Source organism: Capricornis sumatraensis, chromosome 1 (genome assembly GCF_032405125.1).
Source record: "Capricornis sumatraensis isolate serow.1 chromosome 1, serow.2, whole genome shotgun sequence".
Lineage (NCBI taxonomy): Eukaryota > Metazoa > Chordata > Mammalia > Artiodactyla > Bovidae > Capricornis > Capricornis sumatraensis.
In genome coordinates this window covers 9,782,554-9,797,920 of record NC_091069.1, presented here as the reverse complement: position 1 = coordinate 9,797,920, position 15,367 = coordinate 9,782,554, and the positions used below count along the sequence as shown (strand labels likewise).

At 49.3% G+C, this 15,367-nt stretch overlaps 1 protein-coding gene across 1 annotated transcript in view; it reads left to right on the top strand.

The window, feature by feature from the left end:
* MVB12B (multivesicular body subunit 12B) overlaps window positions 1–15,367 on the top strand; it is an 87,301-nt gene that overhangs the window by 2,541 nt on the left and 69,393 nt on the right. Inside the window, exon 2 of the mRNA XM_068981446.1 lies at window positions 13,978–14,100. Within this exon, the coding sequence (XP_068837547.1) occupies window positions 13,978–14,100 (123 nt within the window). The remainder of the gene's footprint in view (window positions 1–13,977; window positions 14,101–15,367) is intronic.

Below are 15,367 nucleotides of genomic sequence, written 5' to 3'. Positions count from 1 at the left end.
TGGGAGGGGAGGCCTGGGTTCCCTGAATGAGCTGCCTTTCTGCAGGCTGTCCTGGCTCTATCTGAGGCTCTCCCTGGCCTGTGGTGCCTGGCTCCACTGGCTCTCCTTGGCCTCCTGCTCACTGGGCTGCCACTGGGATTGTGGTTTCCCTGAGTTGTCTGCACTGTTTGCAGTGGGGTTGCCTGCCTCAGATCTCTTCTTCCCCGCTGCTTGGGAGGCAAGGTGTGCTTGACATTACCTCCTTGCTGGGGACATCCTGTGGGTAAGCGTTGGTTTACACGACACACTTTTGGTGAGATGCAGAGCTTGTGTAGGCTGAAATGTGAGAGGCCTGTGGGCTCAGAGCCGAGGGGTCACATACTTGAGCTTTGTAGCAGCTCAGACTCCCCTGAAAACTGGAGGGCCATCTTGTTGGGCCTGTGGCTATGGGATTGTTCTACACACACACACACACACACACACTTTTTTTTTTCAGGTACTGATCGGCCCAGGAAAATGTTCAAAAGAATACCCTTGGATCCTTTAGAAGAGAGAAATAAATGAATTCTTAATGAGCTAAATATCCCCAGGATGTTTATTGAAATGCACATCCCAAGGCCTCAAACCCAGACTTTGAATCAGAATATCTGGGGAAGGGACCCCAGAATCTGCCTGTTGAACAAGAATCTTAGGTTGTACTTAATGCTTACTGAAATTTGAGGACCACCATTACAGATGCTTTTAAAAAATATGGTGAAACACACAAAATAAAATTTGCCATCCTAATTTGCCACCTAATGCATTGGTGGCATTAAGTCCATTCATGTTGTTGTACAGCTAACCGCTAGAACTTTTTAATTTTGCAAAACTGAAACTCTGTACAGTTGACTCTTGAACAACATGTGTATAAACTGCGCAGGTCCACTTACACATGGGATTTTTTCAATAAAAACTGTTGCAGTACTACACCTTCCCCAGTGAGTTGAATCCCCAGTGTGGGAGGGACCGTGAATTTGGAGGGCCACCTATAAGGTATATTCAGATTTCTGACGACTCGGAGAGTTGGTGTTCCTGACTCCTGCATTGTTGGAGGGCTGTCAGTGCTCATATGGAGCTCTCATTTTCTCCTCCTCCAGCATCTGGCAACCACCATTCTACTTTCTATGAATTTGACTACTGTGAGTACCTCAGACCTCATATAAATGGAATCATGTAGTATTTGTCTTTTTGTGACTGTCTTATTTCACTTAGCATAACAACTTCAGTGTTCGTCCACACTGTAGCATGTGTCAGAATTTCCTCCCTTTAACAACAGTACTCCATTTTTTGTAAAGACCCCATTTTACTTATCCATTTATCTGTCTGTGGACACTTGGGTTACTTCCACCTTTTGGCTATCGTGAATAATACTGGTGTGAACATACACATACAAATGTCTCTTCGAGACTCTATACCCAGTTCTTTTGGGTATATATCTAGAAGTGGAATTACCAGATCACGTAGTCATTCTCGGAGAAGGCAATGGCACCCCACTCCAGTACTCTTGCCTGGAAAATCCCATGGATGGAGGAGCCTGGAAGGCTGCAGTTCATGGAGTCACTGAGGGTCGGACATGACTGAGCGACTTCACTTTCACGTTTCACTTTCATGCATTGGAGAAGGAAATGGCAACCCACTCCAGTGTTCTTGCCTGGAGAATCCAAGGGACGGGGGAGCCTGGTGGGCTGCTGTCTGTGGGGTCGCACAAAGTTAGACATGACTGAAGTGACTTAAATGCAAACAGGCCTTCCACACCACACAGAGGGCTCTGATCTAGACATGTGGCTTTTGTCTCTCTCTCCAAAGAAGACAGTGGCACCCCACTTCAGTACTCTTGCCTGGAAAATCCCATGGGTGGAGGAGCCTGGTGGGCTGCAGTTCATGGAGTCACTGAGGGTCGGACATGACTGAGCGACTTCACTTTCACTTTTCACTTGCATGCATTGGAGAAGGAAATGGCAACCCACTCCAGTGTTCTTGCCTGGAGAATCCCAGGGACGGGGGAGCCTGGTGGGCTGCTGTCTGTGGGGTCGCACAGAGTCGGACACGACTGAAGTGACTTAGCAGTAGCAGCAGCAGTCATTCTACTTTTAATTTTTTGAGGAATCACCATACCGTTTTCCATAGTTGCTGCATTTCCTTTTCCACCGAGACTGCCCCAGGTTTCCAATTTTTCCGCATCCTCAACTATACTAATTTGCTAGTAACCGTCTGGAAGGCATAGCAACCCCTTCCAGTATTCTTGCCTGGAGAATCCCCCTGGACAGAGGAGACTGGTGGGCTACAGTCCATGGGGTGGCATAGAGTCGGACACGATTAAGCGACTAAACACAGCACAGTAACTGTCCTCATGGGTCTGAGATGATATCTCACTGTGGTTTTGGTTTGCATTTCCCTAATGAGTAGTGACACTGAACATCTTTTCAGATGCTTTTTGGACATTTGTGTATCTCCCTTGGAGAAAAGCCTTTTCAAGTCCTTTCCCCCCTTTTTTTTTTCATCAAGTTATTTGCTTTTTGTTATTGCTCTGTTGTAGGAGTTCTTTGTAGACTTGGATTTTAACCTCCCATATATTTTGTTTGTTTGTTTTTCTTTCGTTTATGTTTGGCTGCACTGGGTCTTCATTGCTGCATGTAGACTTTCTCCAGTTTCCGTGTATGGACTTCTCATTTGGGCGGCTTCTCTTGTTGCTGAGCACAGACAGGTTCTAGAGCACAGGCTCAATAATTGTGATGCACAGGCTTAGTTGCCCCTTGGCATGTGGGATCTTCCCAGACCAGGGATCAAACCCATATGCCCCACATTGCGAAGTGAAAGTTGCTTAGTCATGTCCAACTCTTTGCAACCCCATGGACTCTGTGTGTGTGTGTGTGTGTGTGTGTGTTAGTTGCTCAGTCGTGTCCGACTCTTTGCAACCCTACGGACTGTAGCCCACCAGGCTTCTCTGTCCATAGAATTCTCCAGACAAGAATACTGGAGTGGATTGCCATTCCCTTCTCCAGAGAAACTTCCCAACCCAGGAATCAAACCCTGGTCTCCTGCATGGCAGGCAGATTCTTTACCGTTTGAGCTTCTCTAGGCCAGAATACTGGAGTGGGTAGCCTTTTCCTCCTCCAGGGGATCTTCCCGATCCAGGAATCAAACCGGGGTCTCCGGCATTGCAGGCATATTCTTTACCAACTGAGCTATCAGGGAAGTGTGCATTGCAAGGTAGATTCTTAACCATTGGACCGCCAAGGAAGCCTGGATTTTTAACCTCTTATCAGATATACATGGTTTGCAAATATTTTCTCCCATTCTTTTGTTTCTTTTGATGGCAGTTCTACAAGTTCTTTATATACTCTGTAAAGAAAATATCATGCGTTGTTACAGGTTTATAGGAGTGGAAACTTAGGCCCAGTTCAGTTTGCCTGCCTGCGGTCACACAGCTGTGTCAGAGTTACAGCTCAAGCCCTGGTTCCTCTGAGTCCACAGCCCGCACCTTTCCTATTCCTCTACCACCCCGCGCTCCCCTGAGCTAACAGCGTAGAGGCCCTGCCGGGTCTGCAGGAAGTGGCGATGGCTTGAGAAGCGTTCAGCTTCAGGAGAGGAAGTGGGAACCCAAGACTGGGGAATCCCCCTCCCGACTACTGGGGTGCTCCTTCCTGTAGACCCTCATCCTTACTTGGACCTTGGAAGGAGCAGAGAAGCGCAGACAGGTTTGGACTGGTTTTGTCTGTTTAGCATTTCATAAGCTTGTTTCAAAGCCCCTTGCTCCTCAGTTTCCCAGACAGGCCGGCCCTTCATGCCACCGCTGTTGCCCTGTGCCCTCCCCGCACTCCTTGCAGCGCTCTGTGCCTGCTATCATTCAGGAAGGCCAGCCCCCACCCCTGCCCCTGGCAGAAAGGAGTGTCCCCTTCATTTACAGTTCCTTTCTTTGAGGACATTCCCTCTAGCCCGTGAGCCTCATGGGCAGTAGCCATGACTTACCTGTCACTGTCAGCCAGCACAGTGCCGCTGCACCTGGGCAGTGCATTATCCAGCCTCTGCCCCAGCCCAGACCAATCAGATCAGAACCTGGGGGATAGCTGTAGGTTTTACAAACTCCGCAGGGAGTCTTCATGAAGCCCCCGGCCAGGTCCTCATCCAGCCCACTCGCTGGATCTAGGGCAGACCCACTTCTGGAACCGCCCAGAGTACTGAGGTCCCACCTCCCTTGCTCGGCAGGTGGCTCGGCCCTGGAGTTGTGGTGTTTGTCCTGCACCAGGCATCAGTAACCCCAGCGGGGCACGCTCACCATTGCTCCTGCTGCTTTACATGCCTCCTTAGTCCAATGGAACACAGACAGTTTTGAGAGCAGGACAGGGACTTCATTTATCCATCCTCCCATCCGTCCATCCATTTATCCATAGTCTATTCACGATAGACTAAGTACTATGATGGACATATACCTTTGAACAACTAATGCTCTGCCTGGGAAAGTGTTGAAACCTTCTGAGAGGCAAGACTGTGTTTCTTTACGTGTGTGTGTGTGTGTGTGTGTGTGTGTGTGTGCGCGCACACACATGTGTGCCCATGTGGTAAGGTCATGTCCTTGGACAACATCAGGATTCTTAGTGACAGCATCTGTCTGGCTGGGCAGTGGGGAAGGTTTGGGGTGACTAGGAGATGTGACCCAGAGTTTGAACAGTGGGGTGGGTGCCATAGGGGAGGGACTGGGTGCTCTTGGGCAACCTGTGTTAGGGAGGGAAAGACTGAAGGACTTACTCTGAGGCTGCTCCCCAGGGATGATGACCTTTAGGCTCCTTCTTCCCTTCTTCCCTGCCCGCCTCAATTTCCTTCCTTCGTCAAACATCGGATGAGCTCCTACTGCTTTGTTCTCAGACTCTGGACTGTGGACCAGCTGTTTCAGCATCTACCTGGATGTTGTTAGAAATGCAGCTTTTCAGGCACCGAGTCAGCATCTCGGGGAGTGGGTGTAGGAATCTGTTTTCGTGAATTCTCTAGGTGACTCAAGCACGCTAGAGTTCGAGAATGTCAGGCTTCCCATCTTCGTCGCTGCTCCATGCTCAGCACAAGAGCTTTTTACAAACATTTGTGGGCTGACTGTTATGTACCAGGTCCTGTTCGGTACTAGGGATGTGGAGATGCCTCAGGGGGAGGATGGCAAGGTCAGCCAGGTTGAAGGTATCAATGGGACACGCAGGTGACAGTAGCCAGCAGGGCACCAGATACACATCTGAGTCTTAGGAGAAAAATCCCAGCCTTGGGGGTAATTTGGAAATCATCAGCACACACAGGTAGAATGATCATATGACCAAAGAAACTCTTAAGGCCCATGTGAAAGTCAAGAGCGTGGGTGGTGATGAGGCGGGGTGTCTCCTGACCTGAAGCCAGGTGTTCTGACGATTCTGGCCCCAGGGCCCATTTGTCCATGTCGAGGTGACATGTTAGCATTTTTACTCAGCAGACACTGTGGCCATCAAGCCAAGGCTGTGACCGTTTCCTGTCACTGAATATTAGGCAAACGGCCAGCCGGCTCTTGGGGCCTCCTGGGATGGTTTCATTTGTAGGGCGTCTGCCTTCCATGGGGGTCCACCTTCTGCCTTCTCTCCAGGGGCCACTATGGTACAAAGACTTGATGGGAGTGGGTAGGGATGACCTTCATCTGCAGTAACTGTGAGCAGGTTGAGGTGGGGCTCACAGTGTCCTGGAGAATGCCCCCTCCTCCCCAGCACCAGGCTCCCTGGTTTTGCAGAGCCGGGCCTGTAGGGGCAGGCCTTTGGCCACAGCCGTGCTGTAGAACTTGATCCGGATTTATTTTGGGAGAGTGTATTCTGGGATCCAGCACTGCACTGTGCTGCAGCCACTCAAACCCCAGGCCCACCTCACATGGTTTATGATAAATCTGTTTGGCTATCAAATGGTTAATGCCAGTCTAAGCAGAGGTCTGATGGGGTGGATGCATTTGTACACCGATTCTTCTATTAGAAGTAACAGATTTTTACTGGAAAAAAAAAAAGGAAGTGCTTGCCATTGTTAGTTCCCTGGCTGGAAAGTTCTTTGTGATCCAGGGGAGCTTAGGAAAATTCTTGCTTTCATTCCCCAGTATCTTAGCAGCCTTCCCAGCAGCCTGTGGCCTGTTGCCACCAGATCGTACTTGACAGCATTTGTCAGAACGATTTGGTTTCTGACTGGTCACTTGGATCAAATGTCCAGGCCAAAGTACAGGAGGCACCAGGAGGCTATCCTGAGGTTCCACAGTGGCCGCCTCCCAGCCTGTGTGCGCTATCCCTGTGGGTGGTGCGCAGAGCCGGCTGGGGTTTGCCTGGGTGCTGCGTGGACCCTGACCTTAGCCTGCAGTCTCCTGAGGAGGTAGGGCTCTGCATGTGCCATGGCTGCCTGTGGTGGCTGGGTTTCTGTATTTGTGTGTGTTGTGGGCACGTGGGTGAAGCCTAGCCTCCTCCCCTGTCCTTCTGTCCCCTGCTTAAGATTTGTTAGCAGGAAGGAACTGGTAGTTATGGGGTAACAGAGATGAGCAGGGGTTCCTGCAGCGCACCGGCACCACTGAGCTGCTGGGAAGCAGGCAGAGAGCTGCTCCACGCCGGGCTGCAGCTTTTCTGCAGGGAGGTTCTGCTTTTCGGTCGTTTGCCATGGGGAGTGAAATATTTATCCACTGCTTTTCCCCAGCTCTGCAAGCTGGTAGATGTGGGCAGACAGTTTATGTCTTTCCTGCCCTTGACTTTGGATTTCAGACAATCCGATCACAAGTTCATCCTTCTGTAGAGACTTAATTAACCCACTGGTTTTGTCACTTCAATCCCAGTAGCCCTATCTAACCTGCCCTGCCCCTCAATACTTTGATATTACTCTCCTCCAAAGCTGTGTGTGAGTCCCACCTTCAGCCCTGGTGGGCAGCACAGGCTCCGCTTCTGAGCTGGTCTTCCTTCCTTGCCCTGGGATCCTGCTGTGCCTCCTTTGAAGGCAGCATCCACTGCCCTCCGGCAGTTGTTGCCTCCACCCACCCCCAAAGTGCTTTAAACTCCTCGGCTCATGCCCTACCCTGCTGCTGGAGGGGCCTCGGTGGAGAGAGGCCTGAGCTCTGTTAGTTGGGTTTTGATTTCAGTACAGGAGTTGATAAAACGAGATAAACCCCAGGCTCACAGGGCCGGGGAAATTAAACAGAGATGATATCAAAGTTCCCCTGAGTTTTCAACTGTGATTCAGTAGCTTAGTTTTCTCCCAGACTGCGGCCGGGAGGCACGCCTTTGATTCTGAAACAATGTTCAGCATCAGTTAAGCCCAGCACTGCTGACTTTTAGGGATTAAGCACACTGTCGTAGTAATTCTTTGATCAGCTACAAGGGAGCCATGTGCTGTCTGTGTGAAGGGGCTTTATAGTTAAAGTTCATTTCTCTGTGAACCTGGGGTGACAGCCTTGGTGAGGTGCTGCTGTGCCGGGGGGCTGGGACCTCCCCCAGGCACTGTTTGCTGCACATGTAGGAAGCTCTTCTCTTACCCAGTGTCATTGGATGGAACTTATTGAGCACAGCTGGAAAAAATCCTGCTGGCCTGGAAAACACACCTCACCCTAACTGGCCCCATCCAGTCCCTCAGTCCCAGGAAGTACCACACACACATACACACACACACACACACACTCTCTCTCTCTCTCTCTCTCATTCTCTGTCACTCTTCATCCTAGTCCCTCAGTCCCAGGATGTACCACACACACACATACTCTCACCCTCCTGCCCGCTGTCTTTCTCCCCTTGCCTTGTGGAGAAATCCTCTCAGGACAGAGACAGGCACAGCTGCCCAGAATGAGGCTCTGTAGCCCCCAGCCTTGGCGATGATGTCAGTGAGGCTGGCTGCACGCTCGGGATAGTTCAGTTCAGTCGCTCAGTCGTGTCCGACTCTTTGCGACCCCATGAATCACAACATACCAGGCCTCCCTGTCCATCACCATCTCCCGAAGTTCACTCAGACTCACGTCCATTGAGTCCGTGATGCCATCCAGCCATCTCATCCTCTGTCGTCCCCTTCTCCTCCTGCCCCCAATTCCTCCCAGCATCAGAGTCTTTTCCAATGAGTCAACTCTTCGCATGAGGTGGCCAAACTACTGGAGTTTCAGCTTCAGGATCATTCCTTCCAAAGAAATTCCCAGGGCTGATCTCCTTCAGAATGGACTGGTTGGATCTCCTTGCAGTCCAAGGGACTCTCAAGAATCTTCTCCAACACCACAGTTCAAAAGCATCAATTCTTCAGTGCTCAGCCTTCTTCACAGTCCAACTCTCACATCCATACATGACCACTGGAAAAACCATAGCCTTGACTAGACAGACCTGTGTTGGCAAAGTAATGTCTCTGCTTTTGAATATGCTATCTAGGTTGGTCATAACATTTCTTCCAAGGAGTAAGCGTCTTTTAATTTCATGGCTGCCATCACCATCTGCAGTGATTTTGGAGCCCCAAAAAATAAAGTCTGACACTATTTCTACTGTTTCCCCATCTATTTCCCGTGAAGTGATGGGACCAGATGCCATGATCTTCGTTTTCTGAATGTTGAGCTTTAAGCCAACTTTTTCACTCTCCTCTTTCACTTTCATCAAGAGGCTTTTTAGTTCCTCTTCACTTTCTGCCATAAGGGTGGTGTCATCTGCATATCTGAGGTTATTGATATTTCTCCCAGCAATCTTGATTCCAGCTTGTGTTTCTTCCAGTCCAGCGTTTCTCATGATGTACTCTGCATATAAGTTAAATATGCAGGGTGACAATATACAGCCTTGACGTACTCCTTTTCCTTTTTGGAACCAGTCTGTTGTTCCATGTCCAGTTCTAACTGTTGCTTCCTGACCTGCATACAGATTTCTCAAGAGGCAGGTCAGGTGGTCTGGTATTCCCATCTCTTTCAGAATTTTGCACAGTTTATTGTGATCCACACAGTCAGAGGCTTTGGCATAGTCAATAAAGCAGAAATAGATGTTTTTCTGGAACTCTCTTGCTTTTCGATGATCCAGTGGATGTTGGCAATTTGATCTCTGGTCCTCTGCCTTTTCTAAAACCAGCTTGAACATCAGGAAGTTCTCGGTTCATGTATTGCTCAAGCCTGGCTTGTAGAATTTTGAGCATTACTTTACTGGCATGTGAGATGAGTGCGATTGTTCAGTAGTTTGAGCATTCTTTGGCATTGCCTTTCTTTCGGATTGGAATGAAAACTGACCTTTTCCAGTCCTGTGGCCACTGCTGAGTTTTCCAAATTTTCTGGCATAATAAGTGCAGCACTTTCACAGCATCATCTTTCAGGATTTGAAATAGCTCCCCTGGAATTCCATCACCTCCACTAGCTTTGTTTGTAGTGATGCTTTCTAAGGCCCACTTGACTTCACATTCCAGGATGTCTGGCTCTAGGGGAGTGATCACACCATCGTGATTATCTGGGTCGTGAAGATCTTTTTTGTACAGTTCTTCTGTGTATTCTTGCCACCTCTTCTTAATATCTTCTGCTTCTGTTAGGTCCATACCATTTCTGTCCTTTATCGAGCCCATCTTTGCATGAAATGTTCCCTTGGTATCTCTAATTTTCTTGAAGAGATCTCTAGTCTTTCCCATTATGTTCTTTTCCTCTATTTCTTTGCACTGATTGCTGAAGAAGGCTTTCTTATCTCTCCTTGCTATTCTTTGGAACTCTGCATTCAGATGCTTATATCTTTCCTTTGATCCTTTGCTTTTCGCCTCTCTTCTTTTCACAGCTATTTGTAAGGCCTCCCCAGACAGCCATTTTGCTTTTTTGCATTTCTTTTCCATGGGGATGGTCTTGATCCCTGTCTCGGGATAGACAGGGACCAAACGACCTGTGAGGTTAAGCTAGGAGGACTAGGTCAAGGTCAGTGCTGCCAGGGTACTCTCTACTCTTCCGACCCTGCCCGAGATCAGACATGACTCCCAGGTGCTGCTACCATCGTCATTCCTCCCCTAACATTTCCTGAAAATCCACTTAGCTTCAGGTTGGCTCCTTTCTAGAGTTCTTAGAAATCTCAGTCTCTGTTATCTTGTCATCTAAAACATCGAGTGAACTTTTGGCTTTTCCTCTAGGGACCCTCCTTGCAGCCACAGCCTGGGCAGTAGAAGTTTCCCCCATCCCCTGCCCCCAACTCCGTTGGCCCTGCAACTTGCAGTTGGTAATGGAGGCCCCCCCACCCCACCCATGTGCTGTTGTGTTCACACCATGCTGTACATCACCCTCTTCCCTCCTGTGCAGCACGCGGGTCTCCCTCATTAGGCCTAAATTTACCTCTGTCCTACACAAACATGGCCTTAGCTCATTTTTATTGCTGTAAATTATTTATGAGGGAAATGTTGCATCTCGAAACTGAGGTGTGAGAAAAATTAATCCCATGTTACTTGTATCTCTCAATACTTTTCTCCCCCTCACTTCACTTACTGGATTACTGCTAGAGAAAGGAGAGCTTTGGCATTTTAAAATATCATTGGTGCTGAGAGCACTTTCTTGATCAGGTATGGGATGGGAAGTTGGGTCTCTCTCTGCCCAGTGTGTGGAAAGTACACCAGATTGGGGAGGGAGGGTCAGAGGCCCCTGGGGCTCTGCCTTCTGCCAGCCCACTGCGTCTGAGAACTCCAGGCCTCTGTTTCTTTCCTCTAAAACAGGGATTAATATGCTCCAGTCCCCTTCCTAGGTTTGGTGTGAGCTTTTTTGGAGAAAGCTTTTTTGGTAATTGCAGGGCACTGCTCAGATGAGGGGAGGTGTGTTAATGCTTTCTGTGTGCAGCTAGAATTTGGAGCTGGAGGTGGATGCTAGGCTGGGCAAAGAGAGCTGAGAAAGATGCCCGTTGTTGCAAGCAGGCCTGGCATTTTCTGCTTCAGCCCAGCGTCAGCGTCTTGCCAGACAGGTTAATGGTGGTCTTAAACACCCCCACTCTCTGCCCCTCTCCCCAGGAAGCTCTGCTCTGCAGCTACCCCCCCCCCCCGACCCCCACCCCATTAATGGCCTCTTCTCCCCTTCGCCGAGGCCTGGCTTGTGACCCGGGCAGCCGCGGCCGCTGCGGTGCCATACCCTTCGGGCCGGAGGTTCCGCGCAGCCCAGGGAGCGCCGAGTGCTAGTTAATAAATGGCCTTTTGTGAGGAAGGTCAATTGAAGTGACGGTAGAGACGCTGTTAAGAGTAATTTGCAGTCAGAAAATATGTAATTCAGGGCAAGCGGCTCTGAGTGATTGCCTCTGCCATGGATATCTTGGGCGTTTCTCATTAAAAGCTTCCTTTGCTGGTGGTGGCGCTTTCCTCCGCCGCCCCAGCGAGGAGTCATTTGTCTGTATTTCACAAAGGCTGCTGGATCCCCCAGGGCACTGCCACTGGGGGTGTGTGTGTGAGGGGGGGAGGCGTGCATCTGAGATGCTCAGTGCTAATGCCCTGCCCGCCGCATCCTTCCAGCCTGCAGGCCCACCGCCCGCCCGCCGGCTCCTTTGTCTGCTCCGGAGGCTGCCCGCAGCCATCTTGGGGCCCGGTGCCCGGCTGCCCGGTGCATTGTGGGAGCAGCGGCGTCAGCCTTCCCTGCTTCTGCAACTTGCTCGCGCTGCAGAGCAGAGGAGGGCGGTTGGTACCTGGACCGGGATGCAGTGACCCGAGGATGGGGCATCTCTCAGCGTATAAAATATTTCTTATTTATTCCCATGCTCCCCACCCCCCACCTCAGATAGTAGAGGCAGCACTGTCTTAATAATAATAAAACTTACGTCTCATGCTCTTTATTAAATTCACAGCATGATATTTTAGCCCTGGCAGAATTCAGTGCCTTCTGTTAATGAGTTGTTAATTGCAAAGCATTTCGGTAACCAACAGCAGGTATACCAGTATTTTGCTAACGGCAGCGATGTTATTTCCATGTTAACCAAGAATACCGAGTTTTCCAAATGAAGTACTTTTTGATCAGGGTTTGCTTTGGATTCCGCTGGTGCAGAGAGTGAATTCTAAACCTTCCGGATTGGGGGCATCCCTGTGGATTCATTCAGTAAATATTCACTTAGTGCCTACTGTGTGCAGGAAGCATTGAGTCCTGTGCTTTATGCAGATAAACCTGCCTGGTAAATGAGATCTTAAAATAGAAAATGATTCAGTGATTCGGTGTGGTGTCCTGCCCCCCCCTGCCCTTTACTTCCAGAAGCTTATTTTCAGTAGAATTAAGTAAGGTTTAACTTAGTTTGGCTTTTGTCATAAACAGAAGCTGCGACTGTGGCTGCTGCCAGGCGCTTCCTAGCCTTGATCGGGGAATTAGCTCCCTGGCACTGACGGGCCTGTTTCCGGAGCCTTTTGTGGGTTCCAGGGAATGCTGATTACATGGTGACTTGCATACAGCCCTCTGGTGGTTTCTACGGAGGAGGCTGTAGTCATTTTTAACGTCCTCTGCCTTTTCTGATTCTAGGCTGAGAACTTACAATATTCCTACTGGCTGCCTAGTTAGACAAGAGTGTTTGGTTTGCTTTAGCAGCAGTAACCAGCCTTGAGAGATCTGACAGACCTACAGCCAGTGGAATGTAATCGCTGCAGAAGGAGGTAGAATTTAACTTGCTGTTTTCCACTGCTGGTCCTTTGAAAAAGCTCTAGAAGCCATTTGCATAAGGTGTTACCATTTTATATGCTTTCTGGTGCACTGCCACTCGAGCTGCCCAGACCCAGTGCTCTCTATATTCTGCTGGTCTCCTCCGGTCACATCAGGAGGCAGGCAGCAGCAGAATAATAATTTCATTTCCCTCCCTTTCTCCCAGTGTCCGACAAGAATTACAGTCATTGTTAGTGTTTAGCTTTGAGTAAGTGTCCACATGACCCTAGGATTAAACACAACAAAGGGACCCACCAGTCCTCTTGGAAACAGCAGTAACCACGTTTCTGGCCGATTACACTGGATCCTTGTGTCCCTCACCTACCCTTCTCGTCTGCATTTCATTGAGGGCCTACTGTGTGCCAGGGAACCTCTCCAGGCCCTTCGTTTACGGGATTCCCTTAGTTCTCACAGCAGCTCTGCAGCTGTCAGTGTCCTGAACCTTTGCTTGCCTGCTCACCAGCTGTAAGTCATGGAGCCTAGACTCCATTGCCTTGCTGTGTCCTCCATGGCGAGAGCACTTTCCTCTATGTGTTCACAAAGCTCTGTCCCCCCAACAGCCCACCCTTGGATGTAGTCATGGCTGTGGATTTGGAGGGCTGTTATTCTGCCAGAAGATGCTGTGAGGGGGAGAGATGGAAGGTGTTGCTAGATTTAACCATGGATGATTTATCCTCAGAGAAGCTGCTGGTATCTGTCCGGAAGTCAGACAGCAGGATGGGAGAGTGTTCAAAACTAACTTGAGAAAAGCAGGGGCTGGAGATGACTTGAATTCTTTTTTTTTTTTTTTAATAGAATATTTGTTTATGTATTTGGCTGTGCCAGGTGTTAGCTGGGGCACATGGGATCTTTGATCTTTGTTGAAGCATTTGAACTCTTAGTTGTGGCATGTGGGATCTAGTTCCCTGACCAGGGATCGAACCCAGGCCTCCTGGCTTTGGGAGCGCAGAGTCTTAGGCACTGGAGTGAGTGAGTGAGTGAGTGAGTGAAGTCGCTCAGTCGTGTCTGACTCTTTGTGACCCCGTGGACTACCAGGCTCCTCCGCCCATGGGATTCTCCAGGCAAAAATACTGGAGTGGGTTTACCATTTCCTTCTTCAGGGGATCTTCCCGACCCAGGGATCGAACCCGGGTCTCCCGCATTGGAGGCAGACGCTTTAACCTCTGAGCCACCAGGGACCACCAGGGAAATCCCTATGTGAATTTTTGATCTAAGGAAAGGGTCAGGTAAAGCCAGGGCTCCCTTAGCTGGTCCCAGCTAAGTTCCGGATATTTGCCCCAGGATTCTGGCTCTGTTTGAGGCTTTGTATTGCTCACTTTAAATGCTCCATTTGAATTTTGCGCTTTCTTTTTCCTTTTTGGAATTAGGAGCAAGCCACCATGCCTGAAGTCAAAGACCTTTCGGAAGCCTTGCCAGAGACGTCAATGGATCCCATCACAGGAGTCGGGGTGGTGGCTTCTCGGAACCGAGCCCCGACAGGCTACGATGTGGTGAGTCAAGATTCACTGATTTGGCAAATATTTGTTTCCTTTGTTCAAGACCCTCTGAACGTTGTGTGTAAGATGTGTTTCTGCATTCTAAGAACTTAAACAGGAAGGGAAAGCATCACAAACGGCAAGGTGTGGGGAGTGTCCTGGCTGGACCTGAGCCCATCTGGGCTGTTGCTTGGCCTTAGCTGGGTCGCTTGATCTCTGTGATGGTCATCTTCACATTCTGTAAAATTAAGGGATTGAATTAGTTGATTTCCAAAGTCCTTTTTAGTTGTGACATTTCGTGAAAAGAATCTAAGCATCTGAAAGACCCTTGGTTGTCACAGATTGTCTTGTATAAATGTTAAAAATATATTGACATGCCTTTATATAGCTTCTTACAGTTTACAAAGCAGTTTTTCCCACTCATGAACTCAGCTGGCTCTCACAATTCCCTGGAGGGTGGGAGGACAAGTTGCCTTCCGTCCACTGTGCTGATCAGGAGAACACAAGCTCCGAGAAGGGAAGGAATGGAGGCCTAGCGCCTGGGAGTGGATGACTGCATCACCACAATTTAGTAGACAATTCGCTTTGCTTTTCAGCACACATCTGTGCTGATGTTCAGTAGTACCGATGACTCGGATTAATTATATTGTTTTTTCAGTAGATAAATTCCAACTTGGGTGGGGCTTAAAATGTGCAGAGGAACTATTGGGAGGCTTTAGTTAACAGTGACTATTGTCATGTGTTCTGAACCTCTAAGGTGGACTTTTTAAAAATTATCATTATGTATTTATTTTTGGTTGTGCTCGATCTTCACTGCTGTGTGAAGGCTTTTCCCTAGTTACGGTGAGCAGGGGCTACTGTCTAGCTGTGGTGTGAGGGCGTCTCACTGCATGGCTTCGCTTGTAGCAGGGCACAGGCTCTGGGGCATGCGGGCTTCAGTGGCCGTGGCACGTAGGCTTAGTTGCCCCGTGGCATGTGGGATCTTCCTGGATCAGGGCTCGAACCTGTGTCTCCTGCATTGGCCGGTGGATTCTTTACCACTGAGCCACCAGGGAAGCCCCTGAGTGGTCTTATTTTTCACTTTGCTTATTTTGTTTCATGAGGATGAGATGGTTGGATGGCATCACTGACACAATGGACATGGGTTTGGGTGGACTCCGGGAGTTGGTGATGGACAGGGAGGCCTGGCATACTTCGGTTCATGGGTTCTCAAAGAGTCGGACCCAACTGAGAGACTGAACTGAACTGAACTGATTTTGTTTGGGATAACGTTTTATTCTTG